The 27,948-nt window shown below is 37.6% G+C and overlaps 2 protein-coding genes across 10 annotated transcripts in view; one reads left to right on the top strand and one right to left on the bottom strand.

The window, feature by feature from the left end:
* Nucleotides 1-1,761, top strand: part of LOC139763822 (cryptochrome-1-like) — a 42,158-nt gene extending 40,397 nt beyond the window's left edge. For both annotated transcript variants that reach the window (XM_071690129.1, XM_071690130.1), the window contains one exon: nucleotides 743-1,761. In XM_071690129.1, the coding sequence (XP_071546230.1) occupies nucleotides 743-876 (134 nt within the window). In that variant the 3' untranslated portion in view covers nucleotides 877-1,761. The remainder of the gene's footprint in view (nucleotides 1-742) is intronic.
* Nucleotides 119-27,948, bottom strand: Ing3 (Inhibitor of growth family, member 3). 8 transcript variants are annotated; one of them, XR_011716270.1, is made up of 9 exons: nucleotides 26,964-27,151; nucleotides 13,227-13,418; nucleotides 10,991-11,201; nucleotides 10,165-10,295; nucleotides 9,593-9,706; nucleotides 7,905-8,034; nucleotides 4,916-5,091; nucleotides 4,122-4,222; nucleotides 119-2,874 (listed from the first exon to the last, which is right to left on the bottom strand). XR_011716270.1 is itself a non-coding variant. In XM_071690133.1 (8 exons), exons 1-8 carry the CDS (start codon nucleotides 27,012-27,014, stop codon nucleotides 4,211-4,213), a joined length of 1,017 nt encoding a protein of 338 aa, XP_071546234.1. In that variant the 5' UTR covers nucleotides 27,015-27,151; the 3' UTR covers nucleotides 119-4,210. The 8 variants fall into 8 exon arrangements, 7 of the variants coding, with proteins under 7 accessions (XP_071546234.1, XP_071546239.1, XP_071546237.1 ...); XM_071690133.1 differs by having other exon boundaries at nucleotides 119-4,222; XM_071690138.1 differs by lacking the exon at nucleotides 4,916-5,091.

Genomic DNA, 27,948 nt, shown 5'->3' with positions numbered 1-27,948 from the left:
ACCATACCAGACTAAGCAATAAGTGAACAAACAACAGTTCAGATGTGATATTATATAGGGAAGGTTCCCTGCATGAAATTGCTTTATTAGTTTTGACAAGTATATTAAAAAAGTACACTTTCCACTTGTAGGAATATTTATGTATTTTTCCCATACAGTTAACAGTTCCCAAAATAGGAGGGTAATACCAGGAACAGATTAAGAAATATCATCCTTTGCTCACTTCTACCCTTAGGTGTCTTTATAATGCATCCAAACCAGAGCCATTTTTCCCCAATCACTCCTGCAATAGGGTTACTCTGCCAGTTAAAATTGACCTTTAGCAAGGGTGTATCATAGGAATATAGTCTCTTCAAAGGGCTTCTTACTCCAAAAGTTCCCATTTTTATGCTACTGGAAGTAGTGCAACCTTGGCCACCAGGAACCTCTACAAGAGACCCTAGATGATAATACCATAGCTCTTTCCTAAAAATTGGTCTAAGGGTAATAAAAGATACAAAAATACTTCATTTTCACAAATTTGCAGCATAGGAAATGAGTGCTGGTTATAGAACTTTTACAGTAAGGAAATTGATTAATGATGTGAGATGGGAAAGAATGCAAGAACAATGTCCAAGATGGTGTAAAGAGAAATAAGAATAAAAGAGTATACAAGAATTTGGGTGAATGTGTTATCATGAAGTGCATTTTAGGTTTTATGAAAACATAGGGCATATTGCTGATTATCTCTATATTATTTCAGTTAATCCTGCAATCAAGTCCCCAACTGTGGATCACTACCCATCACCACCCCCAGAGTACGAGAAGAAACGTAACAATAAAACTGGCAAAAATGATATCCGTGATTCCAACTACAGAGTCCAAGTGCAAGCCTGACTCAAACGAGCCTTGGATGATCATGAATGCTGAGTTCATAAATTCAGAAGTGCAGCTTTGTATTTTGGGTCTTGAGAGAAATGAGTCAGAAGTTATGATTAACTTATGGCAATGCTTTAGAGATGAATGATTATGAGCTGCTGTGTAAGGTGATGGAACATGCTGGGTTCATTTGGCATTATTAATTTATGAATTGTTGATCTAAGGTGCATTGCACTTAACTTGAATCTGTTGCCGAGTTAAGCAATCTGAATTGTTGAATTTCCATAGTTGCATTATGATTCCCAGCATTAACAAATTAACTATGATTAATGGGATTCATTAGATAGTTTGATTAAATCAGATGCAAATTTTGGGCCTTTTCATGTTGACTCTAGGTAATGTCAAGATAAGAACCATATGATATTGCAGAGCTAACTAACTAACCATGTGGGGAAAAACACCTAATTTCAAAGTAAATCATAGCCAGTAGATAATGCTTTAAAATTATCTTGTTTTCATTTTATCAAAGACAAGACACTCAAATTATTAAAAAATAGCTTTTATTCATGTTTCTTAAATAGAATAAACAATTTAAGAAATATGAATTAAAAATGTCCAGGTATTCAAACTTACATATTATGACCAAAATAATATTTAAGATTATATTTGGCTTCCATTTTCATAAATTTTGTCTGCAGGTGTTAGTGTGATAAAATTATGTACATTTGCAGTAAAACCCTGTACATAAAAATAACTGTGGGAGACCCGCTACTGAAAGTTCAGTTTTTCTCCGAAGGCATTTTGTAAGAATGCCCTCAGAGAACTAGATATGTAAGTAAACAGTAATACAATAAGATGTACAGTTTATTGATAAGATAATAGATAGTTATTTACTGAAGATTGTTAATGTGCATTATTCACCTGTTGATATAATGACTTCTGTTGAAAAGAGTATGATGGCACACCCTGGCAACAGCTTGGTGGGAAATTTCTGACACCTGTTCCAACTGCAAGTCCCTCAAAGGGGTGGCCATGGCAACAGAGTCTCCATAACTAAAGAAATGCAGTTTCATAGCCTTTAGTGCCTCACCCTTAATAGGCCAATCACATACTTCTACATACTACTTCTTTCATCTTTCATACTATTCGCCATTTCCCCGCATTAGCGAGGTAGCGTTAAGAACAGAGGACTGGGCCTTTGAGGGAATATCCTCACCTGGCCCCCTTCTCTGTTCCCTCTTTTGGGAAAAAAAAAAAAAAAAAATACTACTACTACTACCACCTAATATTCCTCCCTACTACTACTACTACCATTACCATTTTGCCAAAGGCAGGGCTAGTACATAGTGCTCACTGTAGGAAAATCTAGTTACAAAGAAAGAGGTGCACGAGTTAAGTGCTGTCATAGGGTAAGGAAATTTGAAGATTGATGGTACTAAAACTGAATAACTTAAAGATCCATGAGGTGAGCAATATGTTTTAATGTACTGCACAGGCCCTGCTCTTGGAGTGTAAATAGAGTTAAAGATGGAAATCTGATGATGAAGAGGAGAAACACCCTTTGACAGTTGGGTGTAGAGATCAGCTGATGATATAGACTAATGATGCTCAATAGACAATTGGTAGAACCTAAGACTGGACAAGAGACATCTAGGAGCAGGATTAGCAGAAGTGAGTGATCCCAGTCACTTGATAGTGACTTTTCCTTTGATGAGTTTTATGATTTTCCAATATACTAGTCTAATATATGCTTCTGTCAACCATAACTGCAACATGAACTTCATCCTATCCATCAATTTCCTGTACCTTGCAGAAGCACAAAACTTTACATTTCTATGTACTCTTCCAGAATTACTGTACTCTTAACTGCTTGTAGTCATACCATACGTGTAAAGTCACCCTTAGTGAGGCTGTACAATCTGTTGATGAAAGGGAGTGCAGTCTCCTCGAGGAATTCTGTATTCCAAAAGATTCCATCATTTTCCTGCTACTGGAAGTTGCACTGCATAGGAGCCCCTTCAGAGAAAAAGATCCTGGGGTTATATAACAATAATAATAATAATAATAATAATAATAATAATAATAATAATGTTAATGCATCTTCCCTGCTACCTCCTATCTTTGAACCTTCAGAGAAAAAGATCCTGGGGTTATATAACAATAATAATAATAATAATAATAATGTTAATGCATCTTCCCTGCTACCTCCTATCTTTTTCAAAGGTGGTCTCCTTCCACCTGTTAATCATGAAGATGGAGCCATAAGAAATAACTTCATCCACTTGCCTGCCCAATCCCTACTTCCATACTGACTGAACAAGTTTCACGTCTCCACAGCAGGTTCCCCCCCCAAAAAAATCTAGGTATGACTTTAGCGGATCATTTAAAATTCAATGTAGCCAACAATAAATGAGCATAAGCCCTTAGTTTGGTCTAAGGGCATGAACAATGGAGCTTTTGATAAAACCTCAAATTATCAAGCTCCACCAGCTGATAAGGCAAAGATACAGATGCCAGCTACTGGTGCTCTAGTAATTTTGATTCAAATGTTGCACAGCTACAAAACTGTATTTATCTACCTATTATTATCACACTGGCATCAAATGGATCTCAACCATAACATGGACCTACCATGGAAATTAAATTTTCATAACAAAGGTCCCCTACTACTTTAACAAGGCAGAGGATGCCCAGTTCCATGGGTTAGACTTTCTATCTTGCTATCCTAAACACATGGTTAACCAGCCCTTGCAAATGTAATCAACATTAATAGTGCAAACTCTCAACTCAACAAAAGTTACCAGAGCCACTAACAGTGATAAGGACCACAAAACTGATGTGCAGTGTTATTCAACTCCCTCATAGGTTCCTATTTCATAAGTATGCAGGGCAAAGGAAAATGAACAATCTAAAGAGCAACTTACTTTCAGGGTATCATTCACTTAAAAATTTTCAAAACTAAACACACACAAAGCCTGTACAACTAAATCAACCACAACAGTTAGTCTTGAAAGCAACAGATTAGGACAGAAGAAAAAATTAATGCTATAAAATACTATGATCTATGATGAATCTGCTAGATCATCATCAACCGTTATGAGAGGTTTGCTAAAATGTCAGCGTTCACTACGAAAAGTCTGTTAAAACTTTTAAAACATCAACATTTACAATAACAAGTTTGATATTGCTAAATATCAATGTTCAACTCTTGCTACAAAGAATCCAAATAGTCCCAAGTGCATACAGGAATGCATCTTAATTACCTTTTGTAGAAAATAATTTTGCAAAATAGGGTCTTAATCCCAACCCTGCTTGCAGACAGAACATAAACACATTTGCAGGGAAGGACTTACTAGCCTGCTACCTGTAACAAGAAAGAAACCAAGAGAATAAAGTAACTAAATGAAATGTCCAAAGTTTATTATAACTAATTTCACTTCTGTAAGCATTGTATGGTTGGTGGGAAGCTTTTATGTGACAATCAACTGGATAATTATCTGTTAGCTTCATTACAAATGTTATTCAAAAGTGAAGATTATGTCTTAAAAAGATTGTTTTTTGTTTCAATGACTGGACAGAGGTCAGTGCATACATAACAGCTTGAGAGTGGATGAGTGAGTGAGGCCATCGTCTACCCAAGCCTGATACTACTCTACTGTGGTGGGAAATTGATATGATAGAAAAATCTGTACTGTATATTCTATCTCTCACAATACAACTCTATGATTGTTGCAGATTCTTTCATACCATATTCTCTTGGTAATTTATTAAGTATTATGTCCCATTCCTAAAAACAAATTTAAAGTGAAAGTCATTGTGAAAGATAAGATTTATCAAATTATATTAGAAGCATCTTCAGCATCCCCCAGTGAGAGGAGAAACATATTAATGTAAAGTTTGTCATCTTTTGCTGTGCAAAGTGCCACAATGGACAAGGTGAACTTGTTTATATGGCAGCGGACTGAAAAATGACAGTGGAGAGCAATCCTTTGTAAGAAATCAACTACACAAAAATGTTAAAATACGTTTTACAAATTTCTTAAGGTTTTACAATGACCTTTCCAATGTTTTTCCTGTCAGTAATTTGTTTAGATGCTTCAACAATTTGTTCAAATTGCCAAACTGAGTCAATGCGTGGACACAGCTTTCCTGAGGTGATCATCTCTAGGATTTCTTTCCATCCTTGCTGGAAGGTTGCTGGATCTTTGCTCCTTAGTTCATTTAGGTTAAACCCTGTAGAAGATGCAAATATTCAATTATAAATAAAGTTAACAATTGAATGGATAGGATACTGTAAGCTAATACAATAGGAGTGTTGACAGTTTATTGGTTAATATTTACAAGGCAAGCAACCAAGACAAATTTCTATGGGGGGAAAATGCAGATCAAGAGTTTGGAAAGAAATCCAAGGGAGATGGTATTATGAGGGGTTGATAGTTGAATCTGGAATACGAGGGTAGTATGTGTATACAGATTATGAGAGGTTCATAATGTTAAATCAGGAATACTAGGATAATATGTGTATACACAGATAAATAAGCATTATTTAGAACACTAATATATCTGGGTGAGAATATGGAGGAACCCATTGAAAAGCAGAAAAACTGGTAAATGGATAAACATTTAAAACAAGTCTTCATGGATAATTATGAAATAAAATGCCAAGATTACATTGTACATAAGAGCTTCTGCAATACCTATTCAGCTGCATTATATGTGACAGAATATACAGTATGAATATTTATTTTCTCATACTTATCACCACTTCCCAACAGAAGGCAGTGTCAGAAAAAGGTAAACCAAGGCCTCACTTGCTCACATTCACTCACCAGCTATCATGGAAAATGTATTGAAACCAGAGCTCCATATCCACGGTTAATTCCCAAACACCATCTGTGGTTTCCCCCATATTGCATCATATGCCTTGATCCAGCATCCTTCCATATAACTTAACATTAAAAAATCTTTCATATTTCCGAAGGAAGCCACCTGAATACCTTGACCGTAAACTACACAGATATACAGTTCAGAAAATTATTTGCTTGGTAAAAAATACTTCTTTTCTTCATTCTTTGTTTAGAGGTAAACAGAAAAACTATGAAACCATTTAAACATGTCACGAAATAACCTGCTTGGTGAAAAATACTATCTCTTCTGCCTTTTTATAGTTATAAACAGGTAAACTGTCCTAGCTTGAATATTCAAAGGCAACTGAATTTTTGAAAAAATATTCAAGTCAGATGTCAGTATCACATATGAGCAGGTGTCAGAATGAAGATAAAGTGAAACGGAATAAAAATGAATATGAAATTCTACAAAAGAATTTTTTTTTTTTTTTTTATACTTTGTCGCTGTCTCCCGCGTTTGCGAGGTAGCGCAAGGAAACAGACGAAAGAAATGGCCCAACCCACCCCCATACACATGTATATACATACATCCACACACGCAAATATACATACCTACACAGCTTTCCATGGTTTACCCCAGACGCTTCACATGCCCTGATTCAATCCACTGACAGCACGTCAACCCCGGTATACCACATCGCTCCAATTCACTCTATTCCTTGCCCTCCTTTCACCCTCCTGCATGTTCAGGCCCCGATCACACAAAATCTTTTTCACTCCATCTTTCCACCTCCAATTTGGTCTCCCTCTTCTCCTTGCTCCCTCCACCTCCGACACATATATCCTCTTGGTCAATCTTTCCTCACTCATCCTCTCCATGTGCCCAAACCACTTCAAAACACCCTCTTCTGCTCTCTCAACCACGCTCTTTTTATTTCCACACATCTCTCTTACCCTTACGTTACTCACTCGATCAAACCACCTCACACCACACATTGTCCTCAAACATCTCATTTCCAGCACATCCATCCTCCTGCGCACAACTCTATCCATAGCCCACGCCTCGCAACCATAAAACATTGTTGGAACCACTATTCCTTCAAACATACCCATTTTTGCTTTCCGAGATAATGTTCTCGACTTCCACACATTCTTCAAGGCCCCCAGAATTTTCGCCCCCTCCCCCACCCTATGATCCACTTCCGCTTCCATGGTTCCATCCGCTGCCAGATCCACTCCCAGATATCTAAAACACTTCACTTCCTCCAGTTTTTCTCCATTCAAACTCACCTCCCAATTGACTTGACCCTCAACCCTATATACAAAAAATATAAAATTCAGTACTTTTAACAGCACCACAGAGCAACACATCTTGGTGTGCTTGCTATAGCAGACGTGAGTGACTGTTATGATCTCATCTCTGAAGACTATGATGGTCACATCACTCCTAGCTGTCATGGTCAACAGAGTTAGCTGTTCTCTCTGCTGTATTCAGTCATATTATTCAGACTTTCATCAAAACTTTGATACGTACTGTGCAACCTTTGAAATTCACTAATCTGCCACGTCCATTGGTCAACTAAACATTAATGAGGTTATTATTGAACATCCAGAGATCTATAGAAGCCTCCAATTATTTATCAGTACAACATACTTCTAAAGGTTGTCAATCCATATTTTAAATAATGCAGCATTTCAAACTTTTTGAGATGATATCATTTTCCTTAAGAAAAAGTTCAAAACTCACAGTAGCCAATGGAAAACTAGTCACATCACATATAAAGCACAACTCTAACACGAATCCCAGTTTCAAAGAATCACTCAGACAAACACATGGTATTCACATTCATACACTATACTTTGCTACTTGTTCACATCATATCAAAGCTTGAATTCTAACCCTTTCAGTGACAGTCTTAGGCAAGTGTAGTACGGTGCTATTCCTGCCCCATGATGAACTCTCCACACATTGCAGGCCGGCCATAGACATCAACACACAGCATGAGTCATTACAGCTCCCTGGAGCCTCAATTATCAACTAGTAAGCGCAGTGGGACAGAGAGAATGGGAATACGTGAATCCTTGACTCATTGTCATTTACAGAAAACAAATGTTAAAATTATCTAAAAACATAAAATATGTGGTACAGGCAAAATAAAGTAGAAAATATCATTTTAAGACATCAGAATGGATACCTACCAGCAACAGCACGGTTGCTCATGATGAGAGAATATGGAGAGACATTTTTCGTGGACCACCAAGACCTGAGAAGACGCCATAGACTACGGTATTCTGTTCCAACCATTTCGCGGGCACCAATCAGCACAACCTGTTCCTCATAAGAAAAATGAAAACAATCACAGTTAAGTTACACGATCCAAGGACTCCTTTTACAATGCTTCCACAAGAAGTACAAAGGGCTAACGAAGAAAGTCCAGAGGCTGGCAACAAAGATCGTACCATAATTAAGAATACTTTCTGATGTTGATTGTGTGGGGTTTCCAAGGTATTGACACTGCCATGCTCAGCATGTGTATGTTATTGAAAATGAACAGGGAAATGTATGACTTCAATAGAGATGTAAGGAGAAACAGCATTTTAACAATTGAATCTACGTTTATGTTTCCCCATTCTGAGAAGCCGCACAACTCAGTTATCTCATTTAACTGTCTGTGTGAGGTGAGTGCAGGACAGTAAAGGAGGAAATGTTCAATGTCATGCAATATGATGTGTTAAGTGTTGTTAAGTGGTGTACACAATGTGGATGAGAAACATCCATTCTTACAAGCCTGGAGAAGGTAATTTCATGTGGGTTTGTGTTTGGTGGTTTAGAATTTAAAATGAGAGAATAGATGTTTAATGGTTGTTGAGTTATTAATGTGTGAATGTTTCGTCAATGTCATGTTTGCTGGGTTAGGTTAGGGTGGGAGGGGTATAGAGCTTGTTGCAAAGATATGGTTTCCAAACATAATAAACTGAGATTGTTTGTAGAGGAACTAAAGTGAACTCCCAATACAAATTATCTGCTCCATCTTCAATAATGCTAAACTGCCTGGTCTTCACCATCATAAGCAAAAGTTTAAAAAAAACTAAAAAACACAAAACTGAGCACTGAGAACAATCACTGGCTGTCTAGCAACCACAAACATTCAACACCTGTGCAACAAACCAAATATATTTCCAATACATTATCATCTCGATGTGTTTGGGGCCCAGTTCTCTGTAGTAGCACTAGAAACATGCTATCCAATCCCCTCCATAACTATAGCAATCTAGAAAAAAGTAAAAGATCTACCACTGCTTCTAACTTTAACATAAACTTACAGATTCCCCCTCCCCCATTTTACATGACATTAACTAAACATACATGCTCTAATGACCCGACAAGCACTAAAAAAACACCCTCCAAACCCAGTCTAACTCTCCATAGACTAGAATAAATTACTCTCTCATGTGAATTCTCTCCTGCATTCCAAATGATGCTTCAACACATCAAAACCCACCATACCCCACATGCCACATCCACAATAAAAACACTGACCCTTCTCATTTATCCTGTGCTCACCTCACAAAGACATATACATAATTTGTGACCTCTGATCCCCCCTGGTGGACATGTTTGACTTCCTGAAAGCTGTAAGAGACCCACAGAAGGGGATCCTAGGGCAGGAAGGTAAAGTAAAGGTATGTATGCACTCAGCTTTATGCATTTGGTCTACACAAGGCAAATGACCAAATTTCAAAGATAACAAAGAGACCGAGTGAAATTTGTAAGCACAGGATAAATGTGTGCATGTTTTCCATGATACTGTAATGGAACATGAGAAACTGCATTGAACCCATTTTGTTTTAACTGTGTCCTTATCTTGAAAATGAAATCTCTTTACCTTGCCCAATGGTTCTAGAAGTTCTTGACTTTTGGTAAAATCAGTTCCTCCTAGGTTATCCAACACAATGCTCACACCTTGTGGACGGTGAAGTAACACTTCTGTGTGATAGTCCTGAAAACTTCCGGTATCTGAATCTATGTTTCAAGAAGTATTTATAAAACAAGAATGATATCAACATATGTTTTCTTGGAACTCAACTTAGAAGAATGGCTCCCAGTTTCATAAAAAAAAGCAAAGCTAGAACTGTCATTGGAAGAGTATATGTGCATTCCAAGGATGATATATTCTTAACCAAAGGGTCATGCAGGAAAGCAATTATGTTACCATTTTGATGAATGCATTGCATAAGTATAAATGTGGTTAAGTTGATACAGCTAGTACTGTCTTATGGACAGCTTTGTCTAAAGTCTTTTAACTTGAATATTCACAACAAACAAGCAACTACTTTGGTGAAAATGGTTCTATATTTGAATCTCATGTCTCCAGAGATTGACGAAATAATTTCTGAAAAAAGACAATTCTTGCCAATATGAATCACTGCAACAACATGAATACTAAAAATCATATACCTGGTCATAGTGGATTGGGTAATCCACTCCATTTTCTACAACTGCATTATGTTTGTGAGCTGAGGCAGTTCCAAATACAGAAACACCAGGAACAGTTTTAGAAAGCTGGGTAGCAGCCCAACCAACACCTCCTAAAAATGTGAAAAACTGGCAAAAACAAATCTTTTACCATAAAATAGTGAACATTATTATTTATCAAAATACAGTAATTCGCTCAATATCAAAACTACCGATAATAATACGATAAATCAACCACTGAAGTGGTGCCTCTACACAGCCATCACTAGCCCACCCAATACGAAGACGGGTAGTACCAGTAATATACCTCCTTGGTTGGTGGCTGCCCCAGCTACTACCTACTACTTTACTTTCAAACATATCTATATTTGACATCCCAGTGAATGACCTCTCTTTCCAAAAATTCTTCAATGCTCCCACATCCTTCATCCCCTCACCTTATAACTTCCACAGTTCCATTGTCCATCTGCTGCCATGTCCAACCTTCTCTGCTTCTGCTTGCATTCCTCATACACCATTTAAGCATAAGACCTTTCACAAAAGTGACATATACATTAAAGTTCACAATCCTGACAAATTTCCATATTCATTTCAAACAACTCAATCATACTGCTCATTGCTCTGAAACATGCACCACTCTTTTTATAGAAACATTTAACAGCATCTAAAAGTATTCCATGTACAAACTAAAGGGTAAGAATTTCCCACAGAATATTCTCAACTTTATCTGCCAAAAATATGCCAACATCCAAGAATGTAAGGATAAAACTGATTTATATCTTATCATCCAAGATGAAACATTACTGACCTGCTGAGCTATGTATGAGAACGGCACCATTGGCTCTCAATCCTCCAAGATGGAACAGAGAAAAATATGCTGTAAGGTAATTGATGGTGAACGATGCTGCCACTTCAAAGCTCATGTTCTCTGGGACAACCAGTAACAAGTCCTCATTGACACTTATCTGTTCAGCAAATCCACCTCCCCTTGGGCAGTGCACAGCAACATGATCCCCTATCTGTTGATAATTAAACTTTTCAAACAGAAACATCAAGCTAAAATAGTTAGCTCATTAATTTCATACTCTTCACCATGCTCCTCTACAGACTTACCAACTACTGGTCAATATTCAATGGTGGAGGAGTTAGTTAATTTCCCACTTGCTCCAATGACACTCAATCATCATCAAGTACCTTCCTAAAACACTCATGAGAATGTGCAGTCATTGGCATAGCTGAAGGATGACTGACTGTGACAAGAAATGATCATGCACAGCCACCTCAGCAACTGCCCTAGTTCAATGGACAAATATAAGAGTGCAAAACTCCATGCATACATTTATGTCTAGAGGAGTTGCCTGGCTTGAGATGATATCCATCTAGAGAAGTCAAGTGGCTAAAACACTGCTTAAATTCTGAAGTACCTGTATCCAAACTTTAGGGCTTTTAGGTGCTGCAGTACAGCTGCGAAAAAACTAAAATCAAATGCTCAAACAGGTCTTTTCCCAGACCTTCCACTAATATGTCTTCCTCTGGTATTCATCTGCTTTTCCAGAAGTCAATCACAACAATAGATGTCAATGATCAGGGTTTTATTTCTATCCCCCATGAATAATAATGTCCCAAAAAATTTGTTTTGAACATTATATCATCTCCACGTTTTCTTTACTGTTGGTTCTGTAATTTTGCAAAGTAATGATTCCTCCATTACCATGCACACTTCTTTATGTATGCCATAAAGTTAATGATTAGATGCCGGATGTAGTGATGCCTACCCACTAAATGACAGAATCAAGGACTTTACTTTGGAGAGAACTTGCATTATGGCAGCAAATACGGAGCCCTGAATGACTTTCACAAGGCCTTCTCAGACTACCATAAGGAATGCTCTTAATTATCATGACACAATCACCATGCACGATGACAAGAACAAAGACAGACAGTTCTCCCTGAACGTCATGATAAAGTATGGTACTACAAAAAGGACATTTTAGAACAAACAAGCTGACAACTTGTAAACTCGGGATCAGGTGCTGTCTACACCAGTGTCTTCTAACTTGCAGGTCATTTGGCTAGCACAGCTTCTACATACTCCTCTACTTGCATCTGCAATCACTTACTCTTACTGACTTCCAGCTGAAAGAGGAAGATTTAATCTAATCAGTCTTACATCTGGCTGTTTACAGCTAACTAGAGCCTGAATGGGGTTTCTGGCTTCCAGAATGACTAAAACATGTTCACTACATACTAGCTAAAATGAGCAGCCCAAACACCTGCAACATACTCCTCCTCAATCCTGGCATATCTACAACTGGCTGGGAGTGAGACTAACAGAAGACTGTAACTAGATCCAAGTCCACCGGCTGCTAGAGTACTGCTACCAAAACAAAGTACAACCATGAACAACTTTTAGTTTTTAAAACTGTAATACGAGATAGAGTCAGCAGGTAACAGATGATGGACTTCACTTCCTCAATTGCCTTGTGCTCAATATACCTTCCATGCTGCAGCAGGGCCAAAGATACATTGCAACTCGCACTTCCTTACGATCTGCAGCACAACAATGGCACCTTATAGAACGCCTCCTACAAAAACCCTCAACGTTTACTCACCTTCGTTTCTGCATCAGCTCATCCTTGAGCTGTTTTGCCTGTACATATCAAAGAGATATTTCTGTATTTATCGCAATGCTATATCCGTATCTTATTCGCCACATCACTACAACACGTTGAAAAAAAACATGGCGGACGCAATGAGTCTCCACTTTGGACCGCTAGAGGTCGCGCGTGAGGTATGGAGAAACTCTCCCAAAAAGCATGGAACTGAGAGAATTAATTATATATTCAGCTAATGGTATTGTCATAAACCAAATTATTTCTTAAATTTAAAATATGCAAGATAAGGGTGATATTGTAACGTAAACTTTTCATGTATAATGACCTCCTAAACAAGAGCAAATTAATGGCTGGTAGGAGTCTACAGAAGGAAAACATAAGAAACAGGGGACTAGTTATAATACATATTTTCATAAGTATTATACTAACCTTCACTGAGGTAACTTTTTCTCCAATGGCTGTTACAACACCAGCACATTCAAGGCCAAGCGTACATGGTGGCTGTACGTCAGGGCTAAGGCCTTGACGTACATAGATGTCGTAAAAGTTAAGGCCACAAGCCTTAACTTCAACGATCACTTCGTTGGCAGAGGGAGGAGCAGGAGGTGGGGCATCTTCAACCTATGGAATATTGCATTTTGTTAAGTATCCCTTAATGTAAGATAGGTTTTTCCGTTCCAACATTTTTTTTCAAATACGACTGCGTCCAGTTTCCCGAATGTGCCATGACTCGTGATAGAGTTAATAATAATAATAATAATAATAATAATAATAATAATAATAATAATAACTCTCTTGCCTCTGTTCTGTAAGTTTAAGAAACCATAACTTTCTGGATGCCCTACCATGCCACACTATGGCCTATGCATGTACACGTTTTCAATAAACTTTTACCTATTATTCTAATGAATACCCTAGTGCAAATTTTCATATATCCTGTACTAAAATAACAAGCATACATTTCATCATATTGCTTAAGCTGATTGAACTTTACAATTCAAGCAGTGATTAATTACTTTTTCTGAAAATTAGTGTTATATTACAGCATTTTCGGCATTGTGCACCTAATTCTAATGAAGTCAAATGTTTGACAATCTAATTTTCCACTTTATTTGCCCTCAAATAAAACTTATCTGGGCCTGCTGTTTTACTTACTTTCATTCCATGCAGTGCTGATAATGTATCTTCCACTTTTACGTTAATATTCTTCTGAGCAATGGAAATAGTACGTTTATATTCCACAAAATGTTTTCCTCTGAGCAATGGAAATAGATTCCCAACTTAGCAAAATTTATAATCTCCCACTCTGAACCGTGTTCATTATTAATTTCTGCTAAATGATCATAAAATCTTCGTCTGCATCTGGTGTGTGCTGGGAGGTCCATAAAATAATCGTTACTCCTTTTAAAATTTTGATTACAAAAACAGAATCTACTTTATCAATTCCCACAACATAATTCTGCACAGGATTAAGATTAAGGTATACCAAAGGGGAAGACACCACGGCTTCCTTAATTTCTTTTACCACTTTCAAGTAGTGTATCTATGATTCAGACATACCCATCATATTTTCTTCTTTCAATACAGTTGTCTTGCTGCAAATTTGTTCCGTATACTCTTTAGATTAAGCTAATATATTTGTCTATACGACTGAAACTTACTGTCATTGGTATGAGGAAGCAGCAGCGGTAGAGGAGCCCGTCTACCTGTAATTGGCTGGTAAGATCGGCTTGACGTGCTCTATACCGTTCGCTTCCTCCATTGTTCCTTCCCTTTTACCAGGGAACTATCTCAAGCTATCCTATTTCGCTTTTTCGCCTATCCCTTTTACCTAACCCGCGTTAGCTGACCAATTCTTTCATATTCCCTCTTATAATGTTACCCGCCTCTACCGATGGTGTGACGTCTACTACCTGAGGAGTGACATCAAGCAGCCGCATTCTGCCCTTTTTTCCTATCTGACACTTGCCAACCGGCTCCAGCTGATTCACCTAGCTATGCACCCCCAGCCGGCCCCGCCACTCGCAGCTATAGCTGAAGTGACCTTTACTGCCTCTGACTCAACTAGGCGTCCTATTATGCAGTGTTACTTTCCTTGTTGCCTATCGGCATCAGACTGCTGGTTTACCCATCCTGCCATGTTCCCTTTTTACTCTGAATCCCTCTTTTGGTTTTCTTTTCTTCTAAGTACCTAATTAGTGTATGTCTGTCGAAAAAAACCTGTTTACTCTCATCTACCATTCTGTTTAGGTGGGCTTTCCTTATTCCATTTAAAGGCTTCTAACAGCTAAAATGACACTAAGTCTTCACTAAAGACGTCTTCCTCCTCCCTGCAGAACGCCTCATTCTACTTTTATACTCAACATTATACTGAGGGCACAGAAATTTATGTAATATCTGGAAAGCAATCTTGATGTAGCTATCTCCCTACGTCACTTTTAAAACATACAGATGAGATCCTCACACTTGGCTAAAATGTTTGATCTACCATTGGCTATCTCCTTGGGAGTATTTTAGACAGTCATCAAACTTCCCAACAATATCTCTAATTTTGCACCAGGAAAACACAAATTTCTTCAATTCCACTTAACACAAAACTCATGGTCCTAGTTACCAACTAAGGAGTCAGTAACCAATACACAAAACACATTTTAAGAGGGAATCACACTTTCCTGAACTGCTAGTCAACATGTCTTCCTAGCAGGTTGGAAGGTAAAATCATCCTTTAACTTCATTGCCACTGCTACCGTCCTGGTTTCTAAGTTTTCTCCAGTCTTCACAAGCTATTCACTCTCCTGTATATAAACTGCTGTAGTAGTAACAAAGCCAACACCATTATCCCATAGCTTTATCCTATCTAGTTTCTCTTAATACTGTGCCTCACTTCTTACTATGTTCTAGATGTGGGTTTTCATAGAAACTGCAGAACAAACAAGAAAAGTCCAGGGTGAACTCTCTCATACACCTAGGATAGCTAGCCTTTGGAGCTGGTGCCATTCTTCGTGAAAAAGCAGGCACCATCTTCTAAGAGTTGTACAACTTTTTGGCCAAGGTTGCACTGCTTTTTATCAAATGAAAACTAAGATTTTGCTTCACTCAAAACAGATAAATCGAACTAATGTTGAATTTAAGAAGGAAAATAAGATACCATTGCAACTTAACCAAGGTTTGCTACACTTTTCGAATAAGAACTAAAGTTAAGAATATTAAATTCAACCAAAGTTCCATTGAAATTCAGGTGAACATGCTCTAACAGAGTTCCTAGTGTATCTACAGTCCACTAGTGAAGGAATGGGAACCTTGGTTACTGTCTTTCCTTACCTCCACTATGATGGCACAGGGTTATATACTGATCTTTACATGACAGGGTTATATACTGATCTTTACATAAGTGTGTTCATTGAACTTACTAGAAACAGCAATCAAAACAACCAAGATTAAAGCAGGGAACTAACTGGTGGATCATCCCTGAATGAAATTCATGTTTCAAGTGACACCCTAAGACATCATTTAATAACATCCCAATATTATTCAAATTACATATCACACTGAGTTATTCAATTCTGAATCAATTTCAAGGGTTTCAACAGAAAACAAATTTGAGCCTTGTCCAGATCTATCTTTTTGATCAAGGAATCTCCTGTGACAAGTAAGTGTAGTAAGCCAAGCAGTCAATAAAAACGATTCTGCAAGAAAAGAGCTGCCTTTCTTGTTAAAACTGCTGAAAACAATAAAGACATGTTATAAAAAATATCTTGTAAACTTATATATATATATATATATATAATATATATATATATATATATATATATATATATATATATTTCATACTATTCGCCATTTCCCGCATTAGCAAGGTAGCGTTAAGAACAGAGGACTGGGCCTTTTAGGGAATATCCTCACCTGGCCCCCTTCTCTGTTCCTTCTTTTGGGAAAAAAAAAAAAAAAAATTGAGAGGGGAGGATTTCCAGCCCCCCGCTCCCTTCCCTTTTAGTCGCCTTCTACGGCACGCAGGGAATACGTGGGTAGTATTCTTTCTCCCCTATCCCCAGGGATAATATATATATCTTTCATACTATTCCCCATTTCCCGCATTAGCGAGGTAGCGTTAAGAACAGAGGACTGGGCCTTAGAGGGAATATCCTCTCCTGGCCCCCTTCTCTGTTCCTTCTTTTGGAAAATTAAAAAAAAAAAACGAGAGAGGAGGATTTCCAGCCCCTGCTCCCTCCCCTTTTAGTTGCCTTCTACGACACGCAGGGAATACGTGGGAAGTATTCTTTCTCCCCTATCCCCAGGAATAATATATATATATATATATACACACATGAGTGTGTGTGTCAGAGGTGGAGGAAACAAGGAGAAGCGGGGGACCAAATTGGAAGTGGAACAATGGAGTGAAAAAGATTTTGAGCAATCGGGGCCCGAACACACAGGAGGGCGAGAGGAGTGCCAGGAATAGAGTGATTTGGAATGATGTGGCACACCAGGGTCAACGCGCTGTCAATGGACCGAACCAGGGCACGCAAAATGTCTGGGGCAGTATATATATATATATATATATATATATATATATATATATATATATATATATATATATATTTTTTTCATACTATTCGCTATTTCCCGCGATAGCGAGGTAGCGTTAAGAACAGAGGACTGGGCCTTTGAGGGAATATCCTCACTAAGAATAGTTCAAAGTGAAAAATAAGCAAAGCAGTGGTGTCTACTTTACCAGTACAATGTAATCTCAATTTGTATCATAAAGCGTACAGAAGATAGGGATACAGATAAGACTTCTCTGAAAGCCAAAAAAATGGTTACAAAATGAAAACACTGTGGCCTAATCAAGACAGGAGAGCATAGGTTTGAATCCTGGTTATGGCAGTTGGTTCAATGTCAACCCAGCTGTTTGTCCACCCATAGGTGTTGGTCGATAAAATGGGTCCCTGGCTCAGGATAGGGTACCTCGCTAACATGGGAGATGGCAATTAAGTACAATGAATATAAGAAAATAAATATATATTTCATATTAATATTATACTTAATGGCCGTCTCCCACATTAGCGAGGTAGCGCAAAGAAACAGATGAGGAATGGCCCAACCCACCCACATACACATGTATATACATAAATGCCCACACACACACACACGTATACATATAAATTTCAATGTATACATACATATACATACACATATATACACATGTACATATCCATACTTGTTGCCTTCATCCATCCTGTTGCCACCCCTCCACGCACGAAATAGCATCTCCCCCCCCTCCAGTGAGGCAGCACCAGGAACAGACAAAAAAGGCCTCATTCATTCACACTCAGTCTATAGCTGTCATGTGTAATGTACCGAAACCACAGCTGCCCATGCCATCTCAGCATACATAAAAAAATATATACGCAAAAAAAGTTAGCTGCTAAGAGGTGCCACTTGTATTGTCAGTGATATCATAGGCCTGGATAGGTATCTGTATGGCTTTTGAGTCGTTTGGAAGTAACTTCAACAGCTTCATAGACAAGGATGAAATCCTGGTGGATAAATCCAAAGTAGGGCATAAAATGGTGTTTTACCAATGTGAGCAAGTGCTCTCTTTAATGCTCATAATTCTCTATCTAGAGGTGAGAATATCAATTACAGCATATACATCGAAGTTGAAGTATACATCACCAGTATGGTCATCCCACTTAAGGAGAAATACAAATCTGATAGAAAAATCCAATAATGTACAGATATTTTAAATGAAATAAGAAAGTAGAATTACATGAACTAGACAGCAATTTCCCTAAGTTCAAAGAGAGAAGAGAGAGGGTTGAAAGAATTGCATCTTTCCAGATTCTGAATCAGTATGATAAAAGTTGATTCTAAGCAACAAATTTCATCTCATACTTATGAAAATGTTGAAAGATATGAGAAACAATTTAGTAAAAGGGGCAAAGATCTATTTTCATGGTAACAGAGTGGAATATAGACAGCATCAGAATGACTCACTTGAAAGAATGAAGGACATAAGCTTATTAATTGTATGAAAATGCTTTCAGTGATTACTCATTGTTTTATCATTAGCAAAGAAGTAATGAAAACAATAAAATTGCCAGTATTACAGTGTATTAAATCTCTTATATACATAATAATTTACAAGGTATTAGCACACATAACACCACTAAAAAAAGGCCCACACAGAATGACAGGTTTTCAATCCTGAGATTTCAAGTAAAAATTAAGTGTTGCAGCTGACCAACATATATCAATTTTACGGCATAAATTAACATTTCTCATTACAAGATCATTTTTTCAGCAGAATCAGTATTATATATGTTTCATTATTTTCTATTTTTACTAATTTACAGACTAGCTTGTTGACAAAGATACTTTTTAGCTGATAATGCACAGGAATAACATTACACTAGGCATCAGTGACAAGGGACACTGGCTGAGCACTCACTACAGAGTCAAGCATGCTGAAGACTTGGTCAGCAACAATGCCTGTGGTCCTCTATTGCAGTCATATGTTGTAGATGCTTCAAGTGCAAAACAAAGAAAACTTGGGAGGCCTTACAATTCACATGGACCAAAAGTACTTTATGTACATGCCAGGAGAGCTGATGCCATAGGGAAGGTTTCCACCCTTCCAACATATTATTTGTAGTCCACAAAGGTAGCATGATGCTACAGGGAAGGTTTCCACCCTTCCAACATATTATTTGTAGTCCACAAAGGTAGCATGATGCTATAGGGAAGGTTTCCATCCTTCCAACATATTATTTGTAGTCCACAAAGGTAGCAAGATAAAATCTAAGGTAAAACCATTGATTTTTTCAAGAAAGTTGTACTATATGTAATAATCACATACCTGCAAGAAATATCATATGGTACCGTCTTTCACAGGATCTTCTAGTTTATCATCGTACATATACTGTACTAAGCAGTACTCGTTCTTTGATCATAAGTCATATGCAAACAAGTAAATTAGCTACTTCAGCATTTAAACAGAAATGCAGAAAAGATGAAAATTCCTTAGCAGGTACCAGACTCCAAACACTTGCAGTTACATTTCAACTGAAAAGTCAGTTTTAGCAAAGTTGTATCATTGGAACATTCTCAACAAAGAACTTTTCACTCCAAAGGATTCCTCTGTGCTACTGACTGTAGCACAACCATGAGTAGGTGTTCCTCAAGAAGGCATCAGGTTTTTTTATTTTTCATTTATCATACTTGATCACCATTTCCCACATTAGGGAGGAAGTGCCAGGAAACAGATGAAGAAACACCTATCCACTCACATACACTTATATACACATATGTGCACATATATATATATATATATATATATATATATATATATATATATATATATAATTTTTTTTTCATACATATTCACCATTTCCCAGGTTAGCGAGGTACCATTAAGAACAGAGGACTGAGCCTTAGAGGAAATATTCTCACCTGGCTCCCTTCCGTTCTTTCTGAGCACATGTACATATTCATACTTGCTCACCTTTATTCATTCCCGGATCCACCCCACCACAAAGGAAACAGCATCACCACCCCTTGTCAGTAAGGTAGTGCCAGAAAACAGAAAAAGAAAGGTCACATCCACTCACATTCATTCTCTAACACTCTTTTTATTACCACCCATCTCTCTTACCACATATTGAGGACAATATGTGGTGTGACGTGGTTTGATCGAGTAAGTAATGAAAGGGTAAGAAAGATGTGTGTTAATAAAAAGAGTGTGGTTGAGAGAGCAGAAGAGGGTGTTTTGAAACGGTTTGATCTCATGGAGAGAATAAGTGAGGAAAGACTGACAAAGAGGATATATGTGTCAGAGGTGGAGGGAACGAGAAGTAGGAGACCAAACTGGAGGTGGAAAGATGGAGTGAAAAAGATTTTGAGTGATCGGGACCTGAACATGCAGGAGGGTGAAAGGTGTGCAAGGAATAGAGCGAATTGGAACGATGTGGTATACCGGGGTTGACGAGCTGTCAATGGACTGAACCAGGGCATGTGAAGCGTCTGGGGTAAACCAAGGAAAGTTCTGTGGGGCCTGGATGTGGAAAGGGAGCTGTGGTTTCAGTGCATTATGCATGACAGCTAGAGACTGAGTGTGAACGAATGGGGCCTTTGTTGTCTTTTCCTAGCGCTACCTCGCACACATGAGGGGGGAGGGGGTTGTTATTTCATGTGTAGCAAGGTGGCGATGGGAATGAATAAAGGCAGACAGTATGAATTATGTACATGTGTATATATGTATATGTCTGTGTGTGTGTCTATATGTATACGCTGAGATGTATAGGTATGTATATTTGCGTGTGTGGATGTGTATTTATATACATGTGTATGTGGGTTGGGTGGGCCATTCTTTCGTCTGTTTCCTTGCGCTACCTTGCTAATGTTGGAGACAGAGACAAAGCAAAATAAATATAAATAAATATATATATATATATGGATGTGTTACAAATACAGAAAAATCAAATGTTGGAAATGAGACGTCTGAGGACAATATGTGGTGTGAGATGGTTTGATCAAGTAAGTAATGTATGGGTAAGAGAGATGTGTGGTAATAAAAAGTGGTTTAAAAAGCAAAGCAAAGAGAGAGTGCTGAAATGGTTTGGATGAATGCAGAGAATGTGTGAGGGAAGGTTGACAAAGAGGATATATATGAGTCAGACATGGAGGGTACAAAGAGAAGAGGGAGACTAAATTGGAGATGGAAGGATAGCATGAGAAAGATTTTGAGCAACTGGGCCCTCCTGAAAATTCTGTCACATACACATCTCACAACCTGATAACTCCATGCATCATCTTTCACTCCTGCCTTCCATCTTGTCCTCAGTCTCCCCTTCCTCCTTGTTCTATCCATTTCTGACTATAACCCTCTTCTTAAGGGTATCTTCCTCCTTGTTCTATCCATCATATGTCCAAACCATCCCAAGTCACCCCTTTCAGCTCTCTTAACCAATATACTAACACATGTATCACCAAGTGGTGAGCACAACATGCTATCACTAAGACAAAATATTACTATAGGTTCTCGTAGGTAGGTACTCTACAATTTCTTACTCAACCAACTCTCCCCACACCTCATACTATCCTTAAACATATATTTTCCATAACCATCCTCTTTAATACTTCTATTAATATCGGGCCCACACCTCACATTCATACTGGGTCGTCAGGGCTACAATACCATCAAACATACCCCTCTTTGCCCCTCACACTTAGTGACCTTTCTTTTACAAAAAATTCCTCAGTGCACCCAGAACATTTGCCCTTCACTACTCCTATAGCTTACTTCAGATCCCATTGGTTCCATCAGCCACCATATCTACTCCCAAGTATCATTAGTATATTTAACTACTGTAGTAAAATTTAAGTTCAACATTACAAAACAAACCTATCATGAAAATGCTTAACTGCAGTAATTGACATAAAAGTTGTATTACAAGAACATAGAACCTAGTCCATTAATTCTTAATTTCACAACATAATTACCTCCAATACTCTTCAGGAGATATACAATTAAGTTTACACACAAATTTTACAATGTTAGGTAAACAAATTTTTGTACAACTTTTACATAAAATCATGATGTTTTTAATAACATACTTGTAACAGTATATAGTTAGTCTCCAGCTAACATACTAAATCTGAATTTGACTTCTTTAGCTAAAAAAATAACTACAGATGCAACAAGATACCATACACATTTTTGTATAATTACCAGCATTGTATACATTACTCTCATGATGAGGTTATAATCTAAAGTACAAAATTTTACAAATATAAAACCCCAGTGCTGCTGTATTCACAACAAATAAATTGACAGTAAAACATTAAGACACTATACCAAATGAAATCTTACATTAAATGCCAAAGAGACAAACCAAAAACTGTATAATTCAGTACTCCCACAACAGCATTCCTAGACAGAGCAATGTCTGTGTTTGTCCAGTCCTACAGCTGCAATCCTACAATCCCAAGTCATTCTGTATTCTTTGGACAACTCTAAAGTTAAAAATATACTGACAAAAATGAGAAAAACCATCAGTCAATCCACTTGCTATAGTACTTAAGACTTGGAAATCTTCATGAAATTCAATTCCACCATTGTCGAGCAAAAGTTTGATACAACCTACACTGAATAAATCAAATGAAGGAAAAAATTAATGAAAAGGATATCACTTTCAGAATGAGCTATGATTGATGTAAGTGGTGTAAACTGAAACATCATTAATGACAAAGTGGAAGTACCAAACAATATCCATTCTACTCTTGCACCATCAAATTTGCTCATTCCACATCTAAACTAGCATATATGATTATAATTAAAAATATTATTGATTATTTCAATAATATGGTAAATGTCATAAACAGGTGTATAAGGTTTACTCAAGTATCATTTCTATTTTAATATTATGATTATTCAAAGCATTACAGAATTTCATTATCACCAGGTTTCCCCTAAAGGGTTTATTGGAACCTGCACAAAAAGCAAGTTAAACATAGATGATAAAATACGGTATTTACAGTATTCACAAAACTACGGTGCTTATCATTATAATCAATGTAAACTTTCCTGGACCTAACAAAGTACCAAACTAAGTCTGTGACTTCATCACTTCTGGTTCATTTTTATCACAATCTACAGATGATTCATACTGTACCTTTTATCCAACTATTCTTTAGAAAACGGATTAAATCAATGTAAAAGTAAATGGATTACAAACCAGCAAAAATTCACAACTTACCACCAGCCCTTACCATGCTCAGACAATCAATCTTTCTTCTAGCAGAATAAACTTTCAGAAAGACGGATACTTTTCTATAAATATTCACATTGTTTATCCAAATGCTTTACTTAATATATCAGAAATAAAGAAATTTCTTGGGAATCATGTTAAAAGTTTTCATCATAATGTTAATATACAAAAGGAGGGTTTCATTCACTTTTCTGAAATGAACAAATCATCCTAAACTGAGTTCATTTATTCATACTTCTCACACAGTATTCAAGTATTTTTCTATACAGTATCACCTGATTCAGCACCCACATCATGTCACTTTCTTGCTCGTCTATTCATAGCAGAGGCACACTGAGGGCAGTACCATTTACCCTTTGGTGGTGCAGTAATACCAACACATGGGTAGTGAAACCACTCCACAGGGCACTTAGGGTTATCACAAGCCACCATGTCACCATACGAAACCTGGTTACATATACAATATCGTGGTTCATTTGGGTCATATGTCCAATCAGGATTTTCTGAATTTGGGTCAATAAGGGAGTCTTGTAAAAGATCATCTGAGGGTGCAGGTGAAGCATCCATGACTGTTGTAGTGGATAGGTTGCTAACTGAGCTGTGCTTTTTCTTCTGTTTCTTGTTACTTGAACCAGTGCTTGTGCTGCCACTATTGGTACTACTACATGTCTCCTGAGGCAGAGCAGATGCCGCTAGTGCTGTCTGTGCTGCATTAGCTAATTCACTACCTATGGAGAACTCAGTGGGTTGGACCCCAGAGGTGATTGCATCATATGAGGCCTTAAGACTTGCTGTGCGTCGACCCTGTTGCATCTGCTGAGTAGCTGCAATTGCCTGAGAAGCTGCAGCTGCAATGGCATTACTGCCTGCACCCATATGTCCCAATGTGTAGGAAATGGTTGATGAAGGCGGTGGTGATACTGACATACTTGAAGTTAAATTAGGTTCTACCCTTTCCTCTTTTTTCACGGTCACTGTAGACGGAGTTGATGACTGCCGACGTTCTGTGCTACGTGAACTTGAGTTCATTACAACATACCGATTTTCTTTCTGATTGTCTCTGATGGGCTCATCTAACTCAAGTGATCTTTTTTCTAATACCTCTGTGATTCCGGGACTGTCTGCTTCCAGTTCACACTTGAATTTCTCCAATTCTTGATCCAACTTCCTCATATATCGTTCTAGTAAGTCATGCATATTTGTGGCTATGTTCACCTTTTCATCAGCATCATCTAGAAGTTTATAATATTCTTTTCTAATCTTTTCATACTCAGCATCTCGTTCCTGTGGCTTCATTTTCTTGGCATTTCCAAAGAATGTTTTGATCTGCTCTTCCAGCTGATCAGAGGTGTTTTGGATACCCAGGTCTAGCTCACGCAAGTCTGTAGTCCGATCACGAATTTCCTGAGGAATCTGTTCTATCACTTCCAAGAAATCCTCTAGATATAACATCTTTCACCCCTGTTTGATGACTTCACCCACAGCAGGCAATGTTTTTATGTGTTTACTATTCTCTTACTTCGGATGTACACAAATAAACATAAGGATATAAACAAAGAGCAAAATTATATATCTAGATTCTGATTGGCTTAAACTGTACCTCAAGGAATATACTACTAACTGATTGGCTAGTATCTCTATGCTTTAGTTAAAGATGCAGTCCGATCTTAAATTTGGATTCAGATAAAAGGAATTTGAATCAAGATTCTTTCGTTTTCCTCAGGTCCGGATTATCTGAAAATGGATACAGAATTATCAGAAAAAAACAAATACGGTTATGTTCAGAATAATAAAATTGTTCCATCTCTTTCTTCAAAAGTATAACAAAATATCTGAATCCTAATTCAAAATCGAAGTACCCCCGTTTACATTGAATTCATTTTCTTTTTAGCACCCATTGTCAGGATGCCTCTGGCAAATTCATATACATAAATGTGAATTCATCTAACTGCTCAGTAGAGTAAATTACTGTTTGGTTATATTAAAATTCTAGCAATCTTGGATGACATTTTCGTAACCTTTTCAAGTTGCGTGGTTTCAATAATTCATAGATTTCCATGGGAAACAGCGATACAAATTATCTACATATTATATAGTATGTATTATCTCTACATTATATAGAATATATTATAGAGACAAAAGTTTGAGCAGTGACTCGTAGAGAAAATATTTGATAAAAAGCAACTCGCGTGATATTTTTAGATATGTTAAACAGCATCTGCTTTTTCTTCTTCTTCTTCATCATCTTCCTTAGTGAAGGAATTAATTGAGAAAATCAGGGATACTATTATGAAAAGATCCATGTGGGGATAGCGCTCACCGAACACCATTTGCGAAATCAATAAAGACGACAGTGTTCTAGGCTGATGGGTACAGTGTGGTTAGTGTGTGCAGACAGTTATTGCAGAGCAAGAGGACTAAGTTGTTAGACAGGAGCTGTCATGCCGTGAAAGATGCCAGTGTACCAAAAGAGTAGATGACTTGTCAACTGTTTCTGTTGCAACCTTGTACAACTACGAAGTTATCAGTAGTGTAAGTGGGAAAAAATCAGGGGTGATTATCAAGCATTTGGGGTGAGATATATGGTGTATATGAAGGGATAGATTAAGGCCAGCACTAAATTGCAGGCTCAAATAAAGGGCGATAAAACCGGGGGAACATCCAGAGGACCTGTGCTTTCGAGGAGCCTCGAAGAGGGGAAATGGTTAAAAATACAGTAACGAAATAAGAGAAAACATGAGTAAACATTTTTCAAAGAAATTACAATTTTATTGCAGTTTCTCCCCAAGACCCTAAGCCCCCTATCCTTTGGCAGGCCCATGGAGCTTTTTTTTTCTTAATCGGCATAGATGTGAACCTTTCTATGGACTCAAGCAGTTTCAATACTTTCAAGAGATAAATTGGGATCCTCAGAAGGGAGACTTTTCCACGATACAATATTGTACTAGAACTGTGATTAAGTAATTACAAATGACATGAAGATATCACGCTGGAATTAATCGTTGAACAAAACATAAAACAGCACAAATATATTGCTTCTTGATATCTCCCTACCGATTAGCAAGTATTAGTAGGGTAATAAATAGGCAATTACACAACTTATGAATCTGTAAGTCCAAATAATTCCTGCTACTGTCCATCCAAAAAAAAAAAAAAAAAAAAAAAAATGCGATATAAATGAGAAGCAACAATAACAAACTAAATGGATTCTTATCTATACGCATACAGACGCTTTGTTCTTAAAGAAGCCTCCTATATGAAAACACGGATGATAACTTAAGTATCCGTAATACAATCCACAAAAGTTTCCCTTATGTCTACAACAAAGAAATAATTAACACAACGTATACGATATTAGAAATGAAAAGCCATCGTATGATGGATTCTTCTCACCAACCTTCAGTTGTTCGTAGCCTCCAATACCCTTCACCACGATTCTCCTCACCATCTTGTAATTCTTAGTGCACCAGAGTCCTAATGTCGTCTGAAGGAGAAATTGTCCTTCACACTGAGTCACAGCAGTGTTGAACAATGCCCAAGATAGTTATCATGGCTGTCCTAACGTCCCGTGAAATATATACCTCCTCCCAGTGATGAACGCACCCCAACCATTAAATACGTACCTCCATCTACGCACACTGCAGTTTCTCCTTGTTCAAATCTTATTAAGTAAAGTCTTTCCCATCTTGATAAACGCTTCGATATTTTGCTTGCCACTATATCTTGCAATTAAATTCAAAGATATGAACTATCGCTTGTGATAACCATAGTACATTGATGTTCACCTTCGGCAAGGACACCCCGTTAGCCCAACAACGTAATTAAGTAATCCGAACACGAGCCTCAAAAGATATGCATAGTTTCCGTGGAGGCTGTAGGATGAGCTTCGAGGATTCGCAGTAAAACGAGCAGCCTACTCTACCGGTGACGTTCCTTTTGCGTAACAAAAGATGTATTCATCCATCGCATGCTGACAATAAACCAGCGAATTGAAATCATTTCTTTCTTCATGATACTTAATAGAAGCATTGTAGTGTTATTAGTTACTAAACTATAAGGGAATTTCAAGGGCTATTGAGACACGACGGATCAGTAATATGTCTCCGCATATCCTTCATGCAAGATCATCGGTGACAGCTGACAAACACTTTGAAACGTTTATATTTCACTAAGCAAACTTTACACCATAATTCAGTATTAAGCGCAACACCACACTTGACAAACCTAAGGGCCATATCATACATTACACTTGACATCAGTAGACCTTACGGCACCATACCACACAATACCATACCAGGCAAACGTAAATCTTATGGCGCCATACCACTCAACGCCACACCTTGCAACTATAGACCATACGGTACCATTGTAAGTAACACAGT

Source organism: Panulirus ornatus, chromosome 48, assembly GCF_036320965.1.
Source record: "Panulirus ornatus isolate Po-2019 chromosome 48, ASM3632096v1, whole genome shotgun sequence".
NCBI classification, from domain to species: Eukaryota; Metazoa; Arthropoda; class Malacostraca; order Decapoda; family Palinuridae; genus Panulirus; species Panulirus ornatus.
Note: the sequence above shows the minus strand (reverse complement) of the source record. Positions and strands in the feature narration are given on the sequence as shown.

Coding starts and splice junctions, on each gene's coding strand:
- Ing3 (XM_071690131.1), bottom strand. CDS start 25,018: ATGTTATATCTAGAGGATTTCTTGGAAGTGATAGAACAGATTCCTCAG.